This window comes from Numenius arquata, chromosome 6 (genome assembly GCF_964106895.1).
Source record: "Numenius arquata chromosome 6, bNumArq3.hap1.1, whole genome shotgun sequence".
Lineage (NCBI taxonomy): Eukaryota > Metazoa > Chordata > Aves > Charadriiformes > Scolopacidae > Numenius > Numenius arquata.
The window spans coordinates 65,308,821-65,329,030 of NC_133581.1; the positions used below are offsets into that span (position 1 = coordinate 65,308,821).

Here is a 20,210-nt window from a genome sequence, read left to right on the forward strand (position 1 = left end):
GGAATACCACTGACACAGGGCTTAACCCACCTTTACAGCCCAACAGAACTACTGTTAGATACCACCTCTGCCATGGAGTCCTCAATCTCACATGAGCTCTCAATCATGTCTTCCTGATTCAGATAAGTGTTTTTTTCTCCCTCTTAAAAGAGAAAAAAATGGTCAGAGCATGTAGAGAAACAGGGAAATTGTCTGGGGAACTACCAGGGAACACACAGAGATGCACAGAAGGGTTTAGTCATTTCTAACTCCTTGAACTCTGGTTTCTACTGTCATTTCCCGTGTCCCCATTTGCTCCCCAGCTCTGGAGGCACCTAAAACCTCTACACACACCACTCGTTTCTCTCCATGCCTTGTGTTCTGCACTTCATGCTGAAGGTACCTCAGTCGTGATAGACCAGAGCTGCCAGCCACCTAGTTTATAAGCTTACGACATTTGATATTAAGTTTACTTCACTAGTTTACTAAGATTTATGAAGAACTCATGAAAACGGGCCCTTCCCAAAAGGCAAATGTAGCCACCGGGCCAGGAGAAAGGCTTCACCTGACTCCTTCTCCACCAGCATTACTATAGAGCTGTCCCTGAGCAGGGGCAGAGCAGTCATAATCCACAGGTTTATGGAGCAAACCCTTATAATAAATCAAAACAGGTGATGGCTTGCACGAAATTGTAGAAAACTGCTCAGGGCGAGAAGAGAAACACCACCCACCCCCTCCCTCCATCCAAACCGGCATTGAGAGATGTGCGCAAAGTCATCTGAAGCAGCAGCTCCCTCCCATTCCTCAGAACTGCAGCTCTCCTGACTTCGAGAGAGAGACAGACACACGGACAAGAGGAAAACAGAAAAGAACCTGATTTGGGGAGGCCCCCCCAGCTCTTAAGTGCAAGGGGATTCTCTTCTCATGTGCTGTGAATTTCGACAGTCCCACTGTTTCATAGCACTGGAACAGGTTGCCCAGGGAAGTTGTGGATGCCCCATCCCTGGAGGTGTTCAAGGCCAGGCTGGATGGGGCTTTGAGCAACCTGCTCTAGTGGGAGGTGTGTTGGAACTTGATGATCTTTAAGGTCCCTTCCAACTCTAACCATTCTATGATTCTATGATTTCGTGGTGAAACGCTGCGAAGAGGAAAAGCCACTCCCCCAGAGCACTGCTGTGCAGAACAGACAGCTCCCGTCTTTCTCGGGGGTAGGTGGAAAGCAAACACTGCACACCAAAATCCCATGGCGAGTGCTCAGCACACAGAACATGAGCTAAACCCTTCCAACAGAGAGAACCCCCCTCTCCCCACTCACACTGTGGCGTCCAGGCGCACAGACGACTGTATAGCAGGTAGGGGCTGGGTTCTGGGCAAAATCATTAATTCACCTTTTTCCTGCTAATCAAACGGGACACATCACCTCTCTGAAATGGGTCATAGCCCCGCTCTGTTTTCCGAGTTTGCATTGCAGTTTCAGCTGAACGGTGCGTTTCACATGAATTAATCTGCCCTTTAGAATATTTAACCAACCAATTAGATTACTTTCTCAATCTAAGGATTTTTTAAATTATAGCTTAAAACTTTTCACCTTAAATAATCACTAACCTTATTTATCACACAGCGTACAGTTAAACAAGAGGTATGGCAGGAGCAGCCGGCATGCTCGGTTATTAGGCGGCATTCTTCTCTTCTTTTGTGCTGCTCTCCAGGTTCTCTCAGTTTTTCTCCAGCCTTTCAGAATTTGCTCATTTCCTGATAACTCCCTTAAAGTTCATTTCCTGTGTTCCTGCAGATACCAATTTTCTTCTCAAAATTAGAGGTCTGCCTCGGTAAACTGAGTCCTTTTCTGTCTATTTTTTTCCAGGGAAAACAGCTCAGTGATGGTTTTTGGAACCTCTAGCAAACTTAGCTGGTTTTGTGCACTCAAGGCTCATCTTGTGATTTGAAAAAGCAGGTTCCAGCTCTGGTTCTCACTAACGCTAGCTCTCAGGGAACTCACCACTTCTGCTGACAGGGACAATACAGACCCCTGTATCGTCTCCACTTTCAGAAGCGCCGCTCACGCCATACTCCCTCTCTTAAAATTCTTGTAAATTATTGACTCGGATGTATTCTGTATGCATCTCATGAAAAGAACAGAACTCCTGCTTTTAACTGTCCTGCTAACCTGGGGTCTACTCAGATTCCACTGATAAGACACTGAAAGCTTTCACTTCCGTGAGCTCTTTGTCTTACAAAACCAGTGAAGTAACTGGGAGTCTCCTGAAAGATACGCCAAATCATACCAGTCTGTATCTGTATCAATAGGTACTAATTTTGTACCAGTTAATTTTAGAAGGGAAAGTAAAAATGGCCACAGCAAGTACATTTCAAATTGACTTCTCTAAGCTGTTATCCAGGACTAAACAATTTAGAATCAACTTAGGTTTTTAAGAGAAGTGACTTCTTTTGTTTTTCCTCAACAGAAATTTTTAAGCAAACATACGAAGTACAAGTGCTGGAAAATATTTATTTTCACTGTATTTCACATTATACTGACATTACTCTCATTAGTTGTCTGTTTTGTTTAAATACAAAAATCATTCACAAGCAAATTAGTCTAATAAGGTTTTGTACACCATAGGTGCTGGCGCTTTAGAATTCCAGATGTAGTAATCAGTAGAAATCAGTTCCCCAGCTAAAAAAACAAAACAAAACAGAACAGGCAAGAAAAATAAGCATTACAGGGTGCCTTACAATCACACATTCCTTCATCCAAGTGAAGAGACTACTAATCCATCCTTACTAGTTTACAGAAAAGGTATAATGGCCTCTTTAAACTGTAAGACTTACTATTATTTGAAAATCGTTTCTGATAATGAGACATTTAAAGTCTCAGCTTCAATTACCTTTACTAATGTATCAGTCATGAGCTTAAAATTCAAACAGAGGTTAAGTCAAAAGCAAGTAGATGGCTTGGATTTTGTTCAATGAATATAAATTGCATACTCAATATAAAACATACAGTACGAAAATGTTGCTTTTTTTTGTGTTGCAATTTAGGACTGAATGTGACCTGTCACAAAATGAACTGTGTAGATCACAGTTCTCAAAAGGCATTTACAGACTTCTGGTAACATGACCGACAGAAGGTGCAACAGATAAACAGCAACAAATAAAAATGCCTCCGTTAGACAATACCGCTCAGATTTAATGAGTGCCTACTGTGCTCCAAATTAGCCTATTTTTGGTGCAAACTTGGAAGTAGTCATGTATTAACTCAAGAATAAGCAGATTTGGTTTCTGCTCCACAGATTCAACATAGTACCACATCCACTAAGGGATGCTGGTGCGATGATGCTGACAGCAATGCTCATACCTTGCACGCAGGAGCTGAGTTCTGTACCTGAGTAATTCCAATCCACATATCACATCCGTGACAAAAGTGTCCTAAACAAGAGGCCAAACTATGGGGAGGCATTACCTGCCCCCCAGTAAAAGTTCTGCCATTATGTAAAACATCACAGGGCAAAGGGGAGAGAGCCCAAGAGAGAGCCTGACTTTGTAACTGAGTAATAAGAGCTTTCATCTGAATGAGAAAGCCATTCAGAGATGCCAGTCTCTATTCCAGAGATACATTAAGCACCACAAGAAAAAAAATATAAAGCAGAAAAAATTTCTAGGATGTCCCAAGGAAACCAGGAAAAAGCTCTGCCCAACTTTAGCCTCGTAATTTTAGTCACTGACATCCAGTTCATAACTTCAATATGCAGTTTCAGTTAAATAAATGACATTTTTGGCAACTCACATGCAGTAATTTTTGGTTTTCCTGGTGCAAAGATCTGAATAGAATGCTGGTCTACGTAACATCCAGTAAGTGTGAAGTCTGGGATCCTAAAATACAGCTATAGAAAGAGAGGGAAAGCGCGATCAGATGCATATTGTCATGTTTGCTGTGCAAATACCGGCAATCGGTGTTACATGCTCTTGGTGCGCAAGCGTACTCCAAAATGACAGGATGTCAAATCCCGTAAGCAAGAAAACAGACAACTCCATGCTGAGAACAAAGAGGCTAACAATTATGTCCGATGTGAAATCAACGTATTTTCATAGCCAATTTGAGATAATCTTTTCACAAAGCCTGCGACTTACTTTCACATAAGCAGTGTTGCCCGTGCAAACGTAATCAGTTGGGTGCTCTTTGCCTGCAGCGCCAAAAGACATGGTTCCAGTCAGAGAAACTTCCAAAGATTTAGGGAACTTCTGTCCTAAAGCCAGAAACAGCATCTGTAAGAAGCTATACAGCTGTGCCTTCGCGATACAAAGCTGACTGGAGGAGGAAGAAGCACAGGGGTGTTCTGCTTACCAATGACCCAAACCAGTAGGCTCTTCTCTCGTGACAAATCCAGTTGGCCATAACTAACTTTGGACTCTAATTGAGCGATTGGGCCCCTACGGGAGGACAGAGGAGAAATAAAACCATGGGAATTAGTATCCTTCAGTATTTGTTAACACCCGTTTTTGTTAAAGAAAGGAACAAAATGCTGAAAGGCGCTATTTATGTGCATACAGAAAAATCATACCTAGCTGAGCGCACCGCTAATTTATGAAAAGAAATTACAGAGCAGGAGGCAATCACCGTGGTCTCAACCTAGTAATCATAAAAGAACTGTTGATATTTTATTGTCTTCAGTTTACTGATAGCATTTTACTATTATCAGCATCAGCAACTTTGTATCATTTCATCTTTAAATTTTCATGATAATTACGTGACAGCGTAGACATGGCAGTTGTCAGAGAGGCTTAAACGAAAGCTATCGTTTTAATTTTAAATAACTATATTTTTGATAAGCTGATCTGTAGCTAGGATTAGCAGTCTTAAGGAACAGGTAACCCTGGGTTGGAAGTGATCTGGAGACTTAATCCACCTGGAGGATTGTGGCAGGGTCTCACATGAAAAAAAAACCAACAACCCACAGTGGAACAGGATGTGCAACAGAAGTATTCAGAGCGTTACCAAGTATTCTGGTACAATTCTCTGTTCTGGAACTTACAAGAATTCCAAGGGGACTTGCCGACATTTGCAAGGTCCATGTCCACTGGTAGTACTTTGATGGAGCATAATCTGTTATATTGACTCCTGACAGGTTAATTTCAGGAAGATCACAGAGAAATGGAAGAAATTTATTTAGGGTTTCTTTATTCTTACCTGTTGAAAAAAGGTATACGAGCTTCACAGTACTCAAAGGAATTCTTTATGCTTTCATGAAGCTTTAAATTAACTGTTATTTTTAACTGTGATCCCTCTTCGATGAGTTGGTAACATCCCAAAATTGGTGGAACAGGAACCTGAAAAAAACTATATTCATTCTCAAGATAAATAAACACCATCATCATAAGGTCAGTTATATACCGTTTTAATTGCTAAAGTACTTTAAAGATAACAAACACGTTAATTGGTGATTGGTTTTGAGCAGTATATGCCAAACTCTTCAGGCTGCTTGGGTTACGTAGATTTGTGGCACGTGCACTTAACATCTCAGTCTGGATTAATGTTGTCTAATTTAGGCATCTAAGGGATTCATTTAAAGTAAGAGCAGCCACACAAAGCAGTCAGAGGTACTGGCACCTCCTGAACGCGACTCGGATGACTCAAGTCCTGAAGTGCCTTCCAGGCAGTTTTTTACATAAAAAGCATTTTACCCGCCTGAATTGGACCGAAACTCATTCAGACACGTTCAAAAGCACAGCTATTTTTATTCCTGTTCGAAGAAAATAACGAGGGTCAGGGATGTGACTACCTGGGAAGTGTAGTAGCACAAGTTGAATGAATCTGAAGGAGGAACAAAAGGAAATTTGTAAGGTCCGTTGTACACAGAGTCATCCAGCGGCTCGGCACTACTGGACATCAGCATGGCAGGGTCAACGGAAGTCACGCAGTGATGGACCACGATATCTTGGAGCGGAGGACCATTCATCGGGAGATTCAAACTGAGGGTTACATTTGGTGCAGATCCCTCTATGTCACACTTGAAAAAAAAATTAAGTCAAGAAGTTATTCTAAAATATCTCCCTCAAGTCAGAATTAGGTGTTCAAAAATCAAATGCAAGCATTAAAAAGAATCACACTAAAATCTTTCAGCTGGCTTCAAACATTAGCCAAATTGACAAATATTTTCAAAACAAAATCCCTTTCCCATTTCTGTAGCCTTTCCCAAAACAGGGCTAGAGATGCAGTCTTAGCTAAATGTCTCTTAACTGGCACATACTCCTTAGCAAGAAAACAGCAGATGAGCAAGCCAAGGGCTTACTATATAGCTACATCATTACGAATGTTACATAAACACACTTGGTGACAGTCTAATTAATTCAGTTCCTTTTACAACATCCGCTTAATGGATTCAGGCATGCTATTAATGGCCACCGTGGTCCCATGTCAGCTTTCTCACGGCAACCACGTGCAGCGCATCCATTGTCTGGTCCCTCTGCGTGCCAGCTCAGCTGTGCATGATTTCACCAGAGCTTTCTTCTTAGGCAAGGCCATCCGCTCCCCAAGATGACCTAGAAACTTGTCCCTCCGAGAGCAGGAACCTGCTCACCCACACAATCCCCGCCAGCGTGGCTGGTGGGAAATCACCCAGTCTTCTGAAGCGCAGTACTTAGGTTGGCTTCCTTTGGAGATGAGTATCCCACCTCTTGCAAATAATTAAATTACCATGATCCGCTTTATTAGAAGATCTTCTCTTAAAACACTGGCAGTTACAAACAGAGTCTACTGTCATAATATAGTGTTCTTCCTAATTCTGAACAAAGAATGTTAAATATATCAATTACAGAAAACACAGATTTTAACGTATTCCATAATTACTATTGATCTATTTAGTCAATATTCCCCAATTTTTAGTATTAAACCATGAAAACCATTGTCACACAAAAAAACCATTCAAAATAGTTAAACAACCAGTTTCTTTCACCAAATTCTGTATCAGTGGTTCTTACGTCAGCCAAGCAAACAGCATTTGTGGATTCAAAACATTGTAACAGAATAAATTAGCATAGAAGATTGAACTTTCAGTTGGTAGGAAAATTAATTAAGAATGCTCACATAAAGACACTTGTGGAAGACTCATTAAGAAATTCTGTTTCTAATAATTATTTAACACGTTGCTTATAAGATAGTTGGAAATAAACTTGGCCTCAGCACTACCATTTCTTAGTCTCTGCCTGAAAGACTGCATAAAATGATTTCTCCCTATTTAATTTAAAATAAGAAAAAATTGGAAAAATACATGCAATGTAGCTACTGCAGGAAACTTAAGTGCCATAAATAGTTACTGAAAAAATCCATGAAGCATGCAGGAAAAAAACAGTAAAGATCCAAATAAAAACCAGTGCTATTGCATCAGTCTAATATGCAATAGTTTGTTATACTTTGAAATATTACAGGATTAGAAATTCACTGATCACATACCAAAGTAAAACGACGTAATTACTTTCCCTGTGTGCTTGCATGAAAAATATTTTGGCCGGACTTGCAGATACAATGCTCTCACCTTGCAATTTACAGCTCCATAAACCTGCCACATGTCCACAACATCTCTTTTGTCGTACTGCATACACTTGACTTTTTCAGTGATACAGACGTTAACCTGAGGTTTGCCTTTGTACGTGTTGGATCTCCAAGCCGGTTGATTCTCATCTGTAGGCATCTCCTGAATGTCATCAAATGAGCTGTTCAAGCTGCGTATGTTTGTGTTTAAGGGGGTGCCAAGCGGACAGGCCTGTATAAGCAAATTTCGAAGCTGGCCAATTTTCGCACTCATCTCAGCTTCATTTTTCCGACTTGGAGAGATGAAGTCCACAATGCCTAACAAAAGAGCCAGTCCTTGCGAGAGCCCGCAAATGGTCAGGAGGGGTGGCCGTGGCTCCAAGGTCTCCTCAACTAGTGGAAGACACGCATATATCAGACCGCTCTTCTGAAAAGCAAGCACGGGCCAGAGATCCCCGCCTTCGGTGCGAACTGAATAAACCGATGAATGATTGATTCGAGTACAAGTGTCTCGATGCTCCACAAAAATATGGTCGTCTACGAGCCTCAGTTCAAAGAGCAAGGCTTTAAGAAAGGCGCTGTCAGATGGCACAGGCACGTGTGTTGACCCATTGAAGGTCTCGGCGCGTATTTCAACGGTGGGGTAACGTCTGTGAGATGGAAATAAGAGCGGGTTAGTACTACTCGTCTTTTCCCACCCAAAATATCATACCAACAGAGTTCCTAGAAGCAGAACCACGCAATTCCTTTGCTGGCTGTCAGAGAAGGCAAAAGCATTGTAAAAATCTTTGGAATATTGATATAATCAAGGATGGGTTTCTCTTAGGTATTCAAATAACTCCCAAAGGCCTCTCGGTCCTAAAAGTAACCTTGTGTAAGTAGAAGTGTTTCTATCAGCGTCCTGATAGAAACAGTGATGGGATCAGAATCTAAATCACTGTCAATAGAAGTATTTCCTGAGTAATTAGGATTCATTCCAGCAGGCGGATTTTTACTGGAAACTTTGAGCAAATAAATTCACTCCCTTTTTTTTAATAAAATGTGAATCTGTCCGTCTACCTGTCCTGTTGCACAAAGGCACAGGGTGTCTAAACGACACTAACGAACCCAAGTGTGACTCACACCACCGCAGCGAAACTTCAACAGCAAAATACTCCGAAGGGGTGAGATCACACTGAAGACAAATTTTCAGACATTTAAGGAAACGGATGTCCCACGTAATCAAATTCAACTACAACAGCTTTTTGCCTACATACAGTAGGCTACTGCTACAGCTTTGCTGCTCTGCTAAATAATGTATTTACAAGAGAGTATAATGGAAGTTACTTATACACAAGCTCTGCATTGCTGTTCTGAGCTCACAAAATTGATCTGCAGCAGTTGCTTTAAGTGATTAACAAGATTAACTAAAAATCTTTACAATATTATAAATACAAAAAGACTTCACTGTACATAAGCCCAGTTTTTTCCAGCAAGAGCTGCATGGTTTTTGGTGGTGGTGGGGAAACAGATTCTACACTCCAAGTCCAATGTATGTGACTCAATGCTGTTAGGACTGCTTCATAATTTCATTTTTTTACTTTTGAGTATTTAAGATGTAATCATGGTACAGAGACACGAGGTTTTGTGTATTTTGAAAGTGCTAGGTTGCATCAACATATGTATTTCATTTCAAATCTCCTAGAGATAACATTTGAGAAAAATCAGCTGTTTAATTCCACATCTGGGATTTTTTCTTTTGAAGTAGTATTACTTTTTAAAGGAAAGAGGGATGAATTTCTTCTCAAGTTAACCTAAGTCTATGAAAAGGAATTGAAGAGTCATCATTTAATAAATAGGCGAGAAAAGAAAAATTATTACTTCCACTAATGCATTGGTTTTCATCGGGTTTTTTTGGAACTGCAGATTCCCCTGAGCCCCTCTTACTTTAAGTTTGATAACAGGCTAGCTTTTCTACTTTCTCTTTTGTGGATCCCCTTAGTAGTTATCCACGGAGCCTCAAAATGCATATCACAGGTTACACACCAGGCAATTAGTTAAATCACCTTATGAATCACCTTGTAGCAGATCTGTTCCCAGGCCGCATGTTTGTTTGCATTCAGAGCCATGCTTATACACAAACATGGGAGAAAAAATGCAGAAGTATATAAATACCTTCATTTATTCTCCTTTTTACACCATCTTTTTCAGGACACATTGACAGCCTGTTTCTTAAATTGCCATGGAACTTGTAATCCCAGCAATGTGGTACTTTGTTTTATCTATGCCCTCCATATGTAGCCCTCCCCTTCTGCTCCTAAACACTCACATGGTTCTTATCCTGTTGCCTTTAAGTCCCACCTACACCATCTTTTCTTAACTGAGTAGCAGAGTCTCTTGCTGGAGGCAGCTACACTTCTTCAGGCTTATTTTCAGTGACTGCTTTTTTGTTTGATTCTTAAATCAGGCATCTAGGACTTTTTCTTTTTTTTTTTTCTTCCCCAGTAAGGAAAAAGCAAGCTCAGGCAGAGAGAAGCCAGAGCTACGAGATCCGTAAACAGGATACAGATGACAGTGAAACGCCTCCCTGCGTTGTGTAGTCTCACATCTACTTTGAAGAGCAAAAAAACCAGAGTGGTTTTGCAGCTCGAAAATTTGAGGACTTCCAGAGAAAAGCTGTCGATAAAAGTCTAATGTAACCTTGGTGAGCATCTCTTATTTTGGGTTGACACTGCCAAAACAAAGAAGAGGAGATATTTCAGTCTAGTTTTGTCTTATTTATGTCCCAATCTGTCTGCTCTCTTTGCTGAAGCTGTCCCCACACCACAGCAATCTTCTCCTCCCCCCACTGCTTCAGCTGAGTCACGATTAGTTAGCCCTTCAGATCTCAGTTTTTCAGTATTGCCTTCTAGAAAGTGATGAAAACTTAAAAAGATGAAAGTTTGCAGGCTTGAATTGACCTTTGGTGATTCAAGAGAGGGACCATACTTGTTGCCTGAATTAAGTTATGATCAGCTCAAAAAAAGTGGAATGCTTTGATGTCCCAGATGTCTTCTCTGAGGTTAAAGATCAGGGCTCACGTATCTCCAGCTGAGTGCGTAAGTCCCGAAACCAACAGTTTCCATGTGATCCGGCATTCTTTATATTGTCTGTGCGCTTTGTTAAATTTAAGGTCAGTTAGGAGGATAAACTTGGGGTTTCCACAGCCCTATTATTCCCTCTGGGAACTTGAAAGATCTAAGTCTGGAAATCACTTGAAGTATCAAGTATAGTTTGCCCCTTTCAAAGGAGCGCTATCCCTTGTATCTGCCGCTTACTGTGTGACAAGTTACTTCACATATCCCTGTCACCAGCCCCCCCTTCCTCCGTGGCGATTACACTCTCAGATTTTTTGGGACAAGGCTTTTTCTTTCTCTGTGTTTGTAGAGGGGAGGCCTCATCTCTAGTCTTGGAGGTAATACAAGGACCATAATACTAATCCTAAAACAATCAGAGGAATGTCCAGTGTAAAGATCTGTCTGCACCTCAAGATGGAAGATAGTCTACTTGCTCTTTTTTTTTTCTTTTGCCTCCTTCTACGTTCTCTTCTCAGTTCCACTGAATTAAAACTAGGGCTGTAAGTCACGTCTCTTATTGAGGTCTCAGTGTTTTTCCTTTCCCTAACTGTTTTTCCCAGTTATTTTTCCTCTCATTCTTTGGAAACGAGTTCTCTGAAGTCACAGAAAGTACATGGAAACAGCAACAAATTTTGCCAGACCAACAAAAGCAGCCGGCGTAACCAAAATCTTAACTGAAACTCTCTAAGAGCTCAGAATAAAAAGTCCTCCTTTGGTTCACTAACTTAAAAGAACTACCTTCGTGTGCAAAAATTAAAATCAAAGGGGAAGTTGAATTTCTGCCTGAAAATATTGTATTTTTTGTACAGTTACATAACAATATGAAGAGAACATCAGAAAAACATAAGCAAAATATATGTTTTCTACTTTTGTTCATCTGACAGTATTTCATAATCACTACCTTGTCCTTTTTCCATGTAAGAAGCGCGAAGAGCCAGGTAAGACCTTTACAACAGCTGACAGAAAGAGGAACAGAGACAAAAAGTCATGTGCAAAATGCAAAAGTTGTAAAAACAAATACTTAGGCGGTTGGTAAAAGAACATTATCCGAGCATAGAAATTTTACAAATCAGGTTCAGAAGCGTAAAGCAGCCAGCGGTGCTCGGAGGAGGGATGGGATTTATGAGAGCATCAGACAATTTCGCTATTTTCGGGTATATTTGGGGCAGCCCCGGCTGCTCTGGAAACCACCGGCACCCTCCGACCGGGACCTCCCATCTTTCCTCTCCCTCCTCCCTCCCTCACCGGGGCCAGACGCCCGGCTCTGACCCCCCCGGTTCCCCACGGGCTCGGCTCAGATCCCTCCTCGGTCCCCCCCGGGCCCGGCCTGCCCCGCGGCCTGCCCGGCCTCCCCCTCCCCGCTCTCCTCACGGCCTCCGCCGTTACCTGGAGAAGAGCACGGCCGCGGGGTCGTGCTTGAGGAGCCACAGCGCCCGTAAGGCCATGCCGGCGGCGGCGGCTCAGCGCTGAGGGAGGCCGGGGCGCTGCCGAGGGGCGGCCGCCGCCCTGCGCAGCTCCCGGCCCCTCCCCGGCCGCGGCCGCCCGGCGCAGGCCCATTTCCGGCGGGCGGAGGCGGCGCCGCGGCGGCTGCTGCTGCTGCCGGGGGCGGCCGGGACACAATGGGCGGCAGCGGCGGAGCGGCGAGGGGCGGCTGAGGAGCCCCGCCGCTCTCCCTGCGGCCATGGCTACCACGGCCGAGCTCTTCGAGGTGGGTGCGGGCAGCGCCCTGTGGGGCTTCCCCGGGCGCAAGGGGGCCGCGCTGGGCCCGGGAGGCGGTGCCGGTTTCTCTGAGGGGATGGGGCGGCCTCACGCCGGCGAGCTCCTGCTCGGGCGGGGAGGGAAGCGGGGCTGGGGTGAGAGCGGGTGGGAGCGGCGCGATGCCGGACCCTGAGGGAACGGGGTGCCGGTGCGGGTGGCGGGGGGACCGGGGTGATGCCTCGGGAGGATGCAGGCCCCCAGCTTCCCTCAGGCCAGGGCCTGTGGTGCCCCTCAGGCCGGGGCCTCCTTCCCCCGGGGGGGCTCCCAGGTCTTTGCACAGGGTCACAGGCCATGCCAGGCCCGACCGCCGAGATAACGTGACCCTTCTTCTCCTGAAGGCACTTACTCGGTTAACCCCAGCACCGTGGTAGCTCAGCACAGCTTCTACTCCTCTGAAATAAGGAAATAAATAACTTTGCCCGCCCTTTAACCGCTGTGGAGCTGGGGCACAAGAAGCCAGACAGCTTGGCTGAGGCTGTGCACAAGCAGGGCAGGAGTCTGGCAAATTCTTCTCTCCTGGCCTCGACCACAGGCTCTCCTAATGTGATTAACGTAAAGTGTTTGTCCCCACTTAATAGTGCATGGGGATGTAGTATCATTACCAGGTATCCTGTAATTGCTCTCCAAGTCACACCAAGTTTTTCATATGGTGTCTTAACAGTGGGACACGCTTTGCCCAGCCTTCAGGAAAGGTCTTCCTGTTTCTCTGGAAGATCCTTTATCTGCTTTATATAAATGCATTGTGTGCACTTGTATTTGTGAATCACTGTTATGACACATGAATATTATGACTCACATCTTTTGGCTTGCGTGCCTTAAAAAAATAGCAGGACTAATATACCATATCTAGGTAGCTAGATACCAGGTTTTATACCCTCTCTAACTGTCCTAGGAGTGTTGATTTCTCAACGTGATGACAACGCGGTTAGTTCTGTTCTTTGTGGGAAGTTGAATGTGACATAACTTGCATGTGGAAAGAAAACTGTATGGTTTGGCTGCTTTGGATCAGGCGGTAATTTTTCCATTTTGCAATAGCAGTAAAGATGAAATTACGAAGTAGGTGAGGCCTTTGGCCAAAGATAGGCCTTGAAATTATGTTTTCCAATACAGAAAACAGTACTTCTTTCTCTCCACCTCTCAATTCTTTTTCAGCCCAAAGGCAAGGGAGGTCTTAGTGACATTCATTAAATTAACGTTGCCTCCCATGTTATTTTGAAGTCACTGCCATGAAGGTTAGAACATGAAAACCTGTGCTTATTATGGCAGTAACCGTTAGCTGCATAGTGAGTGTAGTATTTGCCTGCCATGTTCACATCTAAGTGTGTTTGAAAGTCATTTTCAATATATATGTGTGACATTGTGTAGAAGGGTCTGTGGTTGAAACTGGACACAGCATGGACTCAGTTCTCTGTCACATAACTCAAAGTGTAATTGAACAATTATGACTTCTAAACTGAATTTTAATGTGGCTAGGTCCGGTGTAGTTTCATTTATACAGACCAGATCAAACCAGGTTATCATCCACTTCAGGTGTATCTCTTATTAAATCAGTAGTATTGGCTGAATAGCTAGGATCACATTAATTCATCTAGAGCTAGAGGGAAGTTCAAAGCTGTGAAGAAATTGACTGTTGGGGCTCATCTGATAACAGGCAAAGGACTTGCAAATGACATTTGTAATAGCTGATTTTCAGCACTTTCTGCAGAACTGGATAGGAGACTTAAAATGGGAATTTAGGCTGTCAAATAGCTAAAGGTAACTATTATCAAGATAGCATTAAAAAGAGCAAATGTGTTTGGGTATCATATCTTCCATATAAAACTAAAAAGTTTTGGTTTTGCAGTGGAAATTGTGAAATCATGTCTTAAAATGACACTGTTGAACTTCATTTGTTCTTTATAAATCAAATAGATTATTTCTAGCACACTCTCTGTGAAAATTTGGAAGAAAAAGCTCATTTTGTTTCTCTGTTGGTCAGTATTCTGCATATAAGAATATCCCCTATGGTTACTATTTCTGAAGTAATGCAGAACAGGATTTATTTGATAAAAAACCGAAGGACAGGTCTCCTATGAACTGCTCTTGAAAAACAGATATTTTTTTCAGGTTATGCCCCTTTAAAATATTGCTACAGCTGCCATCATTTAGATCTGACTAAACTAATTAACATTTCAAATTGTTAAAACAAAATGCAGGTTTCTAATTTTTGCAGAAGAGCAGATGTTGCAGAAGGAGAGAGGCAGGCTGGGACACGGGATGAGCATTGCGGAAGAGGGGGACGCACGTGAGTGCCTGCGCTGTGGGAAGGGCAGCGGAGGGGACTGGGCTGCTGCTGGCTCAGTTTGGCCTTGTGGCTGGTCAGGTGGCACTGAATTGGGGGTCAACCACAACCTTTGTTGCCATGTGCCTGGCTAGTTTTGGGGATACAGGGGAGGGAGCTGCAGGTACTCTGTGTACACATGCACTGGAGGGAGCTTTAGATGACTAGGCATAATGGATAGAGCAAGATTGGCATCATAATTAATTTTTTTGAGGGTCTAAGGCACATATATCAGATTTCCTTAGGAGAGGAGGCTTTCATAGGCTTGCAGAAAAACTCATCCAAAAAAACCTCAAGGTCACTATGTGTGTGTATGTAATTATCTTTCAGTGCAAACACGTGAAGGGAGAAATGTAGAAAATGGTATATACACACACACAGAGCATCAGTAAACAGTGCACCCTTTATATAGGGTTCTTCCATAGCACTATACTTGGCATTGATATCCTTGTAACTAGAGTGGTACTCCAGCTGAATTACGGGATCTTCAGAGGAAAGATTGTGGTTGTGATTTTTATATAAAGGAGAAGTGCTGAGAAGAGCCATAAGGTAATTAGGAAGCTGGAGGACTCCCCTGAAGGGAATGTTACTGTATTGAATGGCTCATTTCACCTATAATTAAAATTACAAAAATGTTCCTAAACATTTAGATGTAAGGATGACATAAGGAGAGAATTTACACTTGGTTCGAAAACACTGCATTATATCTTTTGATGAAAAGGATTCACGTGAAGGAAACCTAACGCTGTGCATCAGGAAGAACCGGGTTAATGAGCTGAGTGACTTGTTTGTGTGTGGTATCATCCAGTTATTTTTGAAGCTTAACCAAGGAAATTGAGCAAAACACAGTTACTCCAGTCAGTCTTTGAGGAGTTACTGGGTGATCTCTTGAAAGGGAGAAACTTCTGTCCTGTCTAGCAGAATTCAGCATGTTGCAAAGGGTATTTTAAAAAACTTTTTATATTTCCGTTTAATAGCTGGGCCTGACTGGGTAGGGCGTAATGTGTTTCTGAGGAATGAACTGGCAATATTTGCTTTCCAACCCTTGTTTTTAGTTATTAAAATAATACTACAAAGCTGTTTTTCTCTCCCTATTACTTCTGACAAGGTTTTAGACCTATTGATACAAGAACCAGTTTGATACTTGTGGATGTCTGTTTATTTTTTATTATTTTTATTTTTTTAAATCAAGCTTTATTAAAAGCAGGGGTGGCACGTTCAGATGTTTCATTATCGGAAATGAGTTGTGGCGAGTACCACTTACTAACCAGAGCCACTCCCAGCTCTGTGTTGGGTTGTGTTTCACAGGTTTAGAACCACTGCTGCGTGTACTTTAAGAGCTTTCCGTGAAATTCTGGTGGTTGTGAGAGTACTTTGCTCACTGACCTTAAATGTGCTGGTGTTACCACCCAAGCAATGCTGCTAGTGCATTGCATCCCTTCATGAAGCTGAAGGGATAAATACTAGGTTTTTTGAAGGATAGGTGTTGGACTGTGTTTGGAGTATTTATTATTATCTATGCAAAGGAATGTTTGAGCTGGTTTAAATATTAGGCCAACTAAAATAGGAGCTCTTGGTTTTATAATGAAGTCTCTACCTTCAGAAAACATTACTGGGGGGAGAAATAATCTTAACTCTTCACCGTTGTGTGGTGGTGTTATGGAAGATCCAGTAAATATTATGGAAGAAACTTGACTGACCCTGTGTTTTTAGCGTCACTCATGCCCTGTTTTTCCTTCTTGCGAAAGTCAAGTCCATCATCTGTTTTTATTCGTGCTTTGTGTTTTTCCTTTTTATCTGCTTTGTTTCTGCAGCTGCAGTTTGATGTTGCATAGCGTCCAGGGACAATCTCGTGCTGATTTTGCCACGGGGAAGGGCCTTGGTCAGTTCTGCTGGCGATGCTGTGTTGCGAACTGCATCAGGGCGTTGAGCAACTGCAGAGAAAACTTAACTTTGCCACGTAATTTTTTTAGACAGATCAATTCTATCTGATTTGTTGCACAGCTGATGGCTGGATCTCATGATGTAATACCTCAAATCAGTGTAGCTGCAGCGTGGTTCAGACACTTTGTAATGACAAGCCATAAGCTCAGCTGGAAATAAGGCCAGGTAATTTAAAGCCAACTCTTCACAGCCCTGCAGCAAATTCTTTGATAGTACTCTGACAATCTCTAGCCTAGATGTTCAAACCCACCATGTTGAGAACGATGTTCTCTATATTAAATATGTAAACAGAAGAGGTGACGGGGTAATTGTCAACACTGTACTTGCTCTTGATTGTAGTAAAGCTTCTAAACGCTTTCAAAATGATGTGTAAGCAGCTGCTTAAGGAACAACCCGCTGTGGCACATTGTAAGGAGTTTTTATTCTGTGGCTAGGAGCCTTTTGTGGCAGATGAATACATTGAACGCCTGGCATGGAGAACACCTGGAGGAGGTTCCAGAGGTGGAGAAGCTTTTGATCCAAAAAGGTAAAATAAAATTGCATAATAGTCAAAGTGAATGTATCTCTAATTGTACTGTTTTATTACACATATAACAAAAAGCCTGTATGTAGTGTTGGTGTGTGTCCAAGGAGGTTTTCATTTGGGAGAATTGCTAGAATTTGTGACCATGAGCCAATTATTCAGAACCAATTATTCAGTAACAAGAGTAGGGAAAGTCACTTTCTGATTTAGACCTTTTGAATGAAGGAGAATTGATGTTGTTTGTCCTTGTCAGACATGAATGTTCCAAAGCACTAGAGTTGCCGGATTAAAGCATAAAATGAGGCTTCACTGCTATGATAGTTAAGTCAATTTAATGAGTTTCTTGCTAGTTTAGCTCCCTGAGCTGGCTTGTTGTAAGACCCAGTAGTTTACAGTCCTGGTGCAAACAAAAGGCAGAAACAGGTAGGATGGAAAGAAAGGCAGGAACGCAGCAGTGTTGACTTAGATTGTTTTAAACTGAGTTTGTGTGAATTTGTATAGTCTGAATCAAATAGAACAGCTTGCTGCTGCTTAGTGGAGATGGGCTTGTGCTCTTCTTCCTTGCTCTTAGCTGCACGCTGGTATGGCTCATCTTGAGCTAGTGGTGGTGAGAAGGGATGTGGGTGTGGAAAGAAGCCAGGCTTGGGTAGGGGAAGTGGGGAAGAAGGGGAGGTAGTGCAGGACCTTCTCTTGTGTGTGGTGAGCTGGCTTGGCTCTGCTGGGAAACCTCACCCTGAGAAACCAGCCAGCATTGGGTGGTACATCGGTAACTCAGATGCACAATTTTGTACAGCTGTGTTCAACATCTAAGCTTCTGTAATTCATAGAATTGTCTAGATTGGAAAAGACCCTTAAGATCATCCAGTCCAACCATTAACATAACGCTGCCAAAAGGACCACTGAGCCATGTCCCCTCAGCACCACATCTACCTGTCTTTTAAATACCTCCAGGGATGGTGATTTCACCACTTCCCTGGGCAGCCTGTTCCAATGCTTGGTAACCCTTTCTGTGAAATTCAAACCTCTGGGTTTTCTTTTGTTTTGAAAAGAGTGACACTTTCAAATAGTGCTACTTTACTAGTATTGATAGTCTTTCTAGAGATGTAATTAACTTATATGTTTTCATTTTTCAAATGATTATAACTTTGGAGGTGAGCTTGAGCTTCTTCCTGTTTTATGGTTGTTGGAATGCTGCTGGGCTAGCAGGGTCAACAAAAAGTTTAGCTACCTGAATGTTAATTTAGATTATGGTGGTATACATTCAAAGTGCAATAGCTGTTCCTTAGTGATTTCGCATTCACCTCATTTTATTCCAGATTGAGATTGTTTGTAGTAACCTGAGCTAGAACTCTTAAGAAGTTTAGGAATTACTAACTTCATAGACAAGCTGCTGTTATTCAAAAGCAAATACAAAGAACTTCATTAGCACGGTCAAAGGACATTCCTTCTGGAGCAGTCTGGCTTTTTGGAGGCATGTGACAAGAGGAAGGATCTTGTTGGAGTTCTGGCAAGATGCTGAGCCCTTCACGTTCAATCTGGGGCCTATATCCTATGCAGAGCTTTACATGTGATTTAAGCAGAAGCCTGGAAATACACAACATGTAGCTCTTCCTCCACAACATCCTCTAGTATATATTTTAGAGTAGTTAATGATTTGTACCAATACCAACTCAGTTTAACCTGTCTTCTATATTTCTGTGGGTTTGCTTGTGTTAACTTCTGTGGTGTGTTTCTGTATTTTTCAGGATAAGTGGGAAAATCCTGCAACAGTAAATATTTTTCTTGTGGGATCTTAGAGTATTGGGCAGGGAGCCAAAATTAATATCAAAAAAGAAACAGACCTTTTAGTGTATGTTTTTTCTTTTCTGTTTTTAGAAGGTGATGCTTTTGTTTGGTAGAAAGAGTGCTGGATTCTTTGTTTCTGTTCTGAGAAACCTGAGCAGCAGCTACCTCTTCTTGATTATTCTTGTCTCTCGCACTGTATTGAATACTATCGCTGAGTAAGTGCTGAGTTGGCACAATACCTGTTTAAAAAACAAACCCAAGACTGAACGGAATTGGGTTGTTAAAATGAATAGAAACTATCTGTACTTCTTTAGGCTTTGGTTTGTTTTTTTTAAAGTATGCTTTGAGTCACTATCATTTAAATTTTATTTTAAAAATACTTCCGTAAACTTAAGTCTGTTCTTCTGGTTTTCTGTAGAATCTAATGCAATATGCTTACTTTTGGGCTTCTGGCAAGCAGGAAGTGGAGGAAAGAAGTCATAAACATCTGCCCCAATCCACTTTTCTTTAATAAGTTGTGCCTTTAAGTCACTTACTGTCAAGATACCACTTGAAATAGGTTTTTAGACAATACAGTGAGCAAAAAGGCAGTTCAATTGCTCCAAGCAGCAGGTTAAAAGCCAGTCATTTTAGCAGCAGAAGATAAAACTGAAAATTCAGTGAGCGTCCATGCAGCTAAAGAGAATCACTTTAGTATCATTTAGGTGTTGCTCGGAGAAACCTCTAGATGTTGGCCAAGAGAAGTGCTGTAGTTGTTACTGGGAAGGAGCCACGTGAGGGTAGAAAAATACCTTCTACTTTTTTCTTCTGGTTGCTGAGAGTCTCTAAGCTGTGCATGGGGAGCCAGGAGAGGGACAGTGTGCTCCTTCTGCCTTTCAGCAGTACTGCAGGCTGGAAGGGCTTCACATTCAGAGTGTACAGTCTGAATGGGGTATATTTGAAAATGCAGATTCCTAAGTGGTCTAGAAATAGCTCCCTGAAAGGGATTCCTGTTTCCTCTCCTCTTCTGCTTTGACATTACAACTGGACAGCAGAGTTCTCAAATCTTTTATATGTTTTCAGTTATTAGCATGAGTTTTATGGCTATGGAGGATCTGGAAATAACCTATTCCCTAAGCATCAGTGACTGGGATGTTTAGAAAAATACAAGCTGAAAAGATGACTGGAACGGGACGGAATGAACAGAAACAGGAATAAGAGAGAGACATTGAGAATAGAATGAAAAAGAATAGAGGACATTTAAAAATGCATTCAGATGTACTGTGTTTGAGAAGAGTA

At 42.2% G+C, this 20,210-nt stretch overlaps 2 protein-coding genes across 4 annotated transcripts in view; one reads left to right on the forward strand and one right to left on the reverse strand.

Annotated features, from left to right (window-relative positions):
• Window positions 1-2,469: 2,469 nt before the first annotated feature.
• Window positions 2,470-12,114, reverse strand: AP5M1 (adaptor related protein complex 5 subunit mu 1). The gene is made up of 8 exons (XM_074149954.1): window positions 11,989-12,114; window positions 7,512-8,157; window positions 5,760-5,987; window positions 5,168-5,307; window positions 4,325-4,410; window positions 4,111-4,226; window positions 3,767-3,863; window positions 2,470-2,656 (listed from the first exon to the last, which is right to left on the reverse strand). The coding sequence occupies exons 1-8, from the start codon at window positions 12,045-12,047 to the stop codon at window positions 2,574-2,576; spliced, it is 1,455 nt and encodes a 484-aa protein (XP_074006055.1). The 5' UTR covers window positions 12,048-12,114; the 3' UTR covers window positions 2,470-2,573.
• A 52-nt stretch (window positions 12,115-12,166) lies between these two features.
• Window positions 12,167-20,210, forward strand: part of EXOC5 (exocyst complex component 5) — a 28,477-nt gene continuing 20,433 nt past the window's right edge. Inside the window, exons 1-3 of one of the 3 annotated variants that reach the window (XM_074149953.1) lie at window positions 12,167-12,310; window positions 16,654-16,789; window positions 17,059-17,150. Coding sequence is in view for 2 of the 3 variants with exons in the window: in XM_074149952.1 (XP_074006053.1) it covers window positions 12,284-12,310; window positions 17,059-17,150 (119 nt within the window). In the remaining variant the exon portion in view is untranslated. The remainder of the gene's footprint in view (window positions 12,311-16,653; window positions 16,790-17,058; window positions 17,151-20,210) is intronic. The other 2 variants (XM_074149952.1, XM_074149951.1) reach the window with 2 other exon arrangements.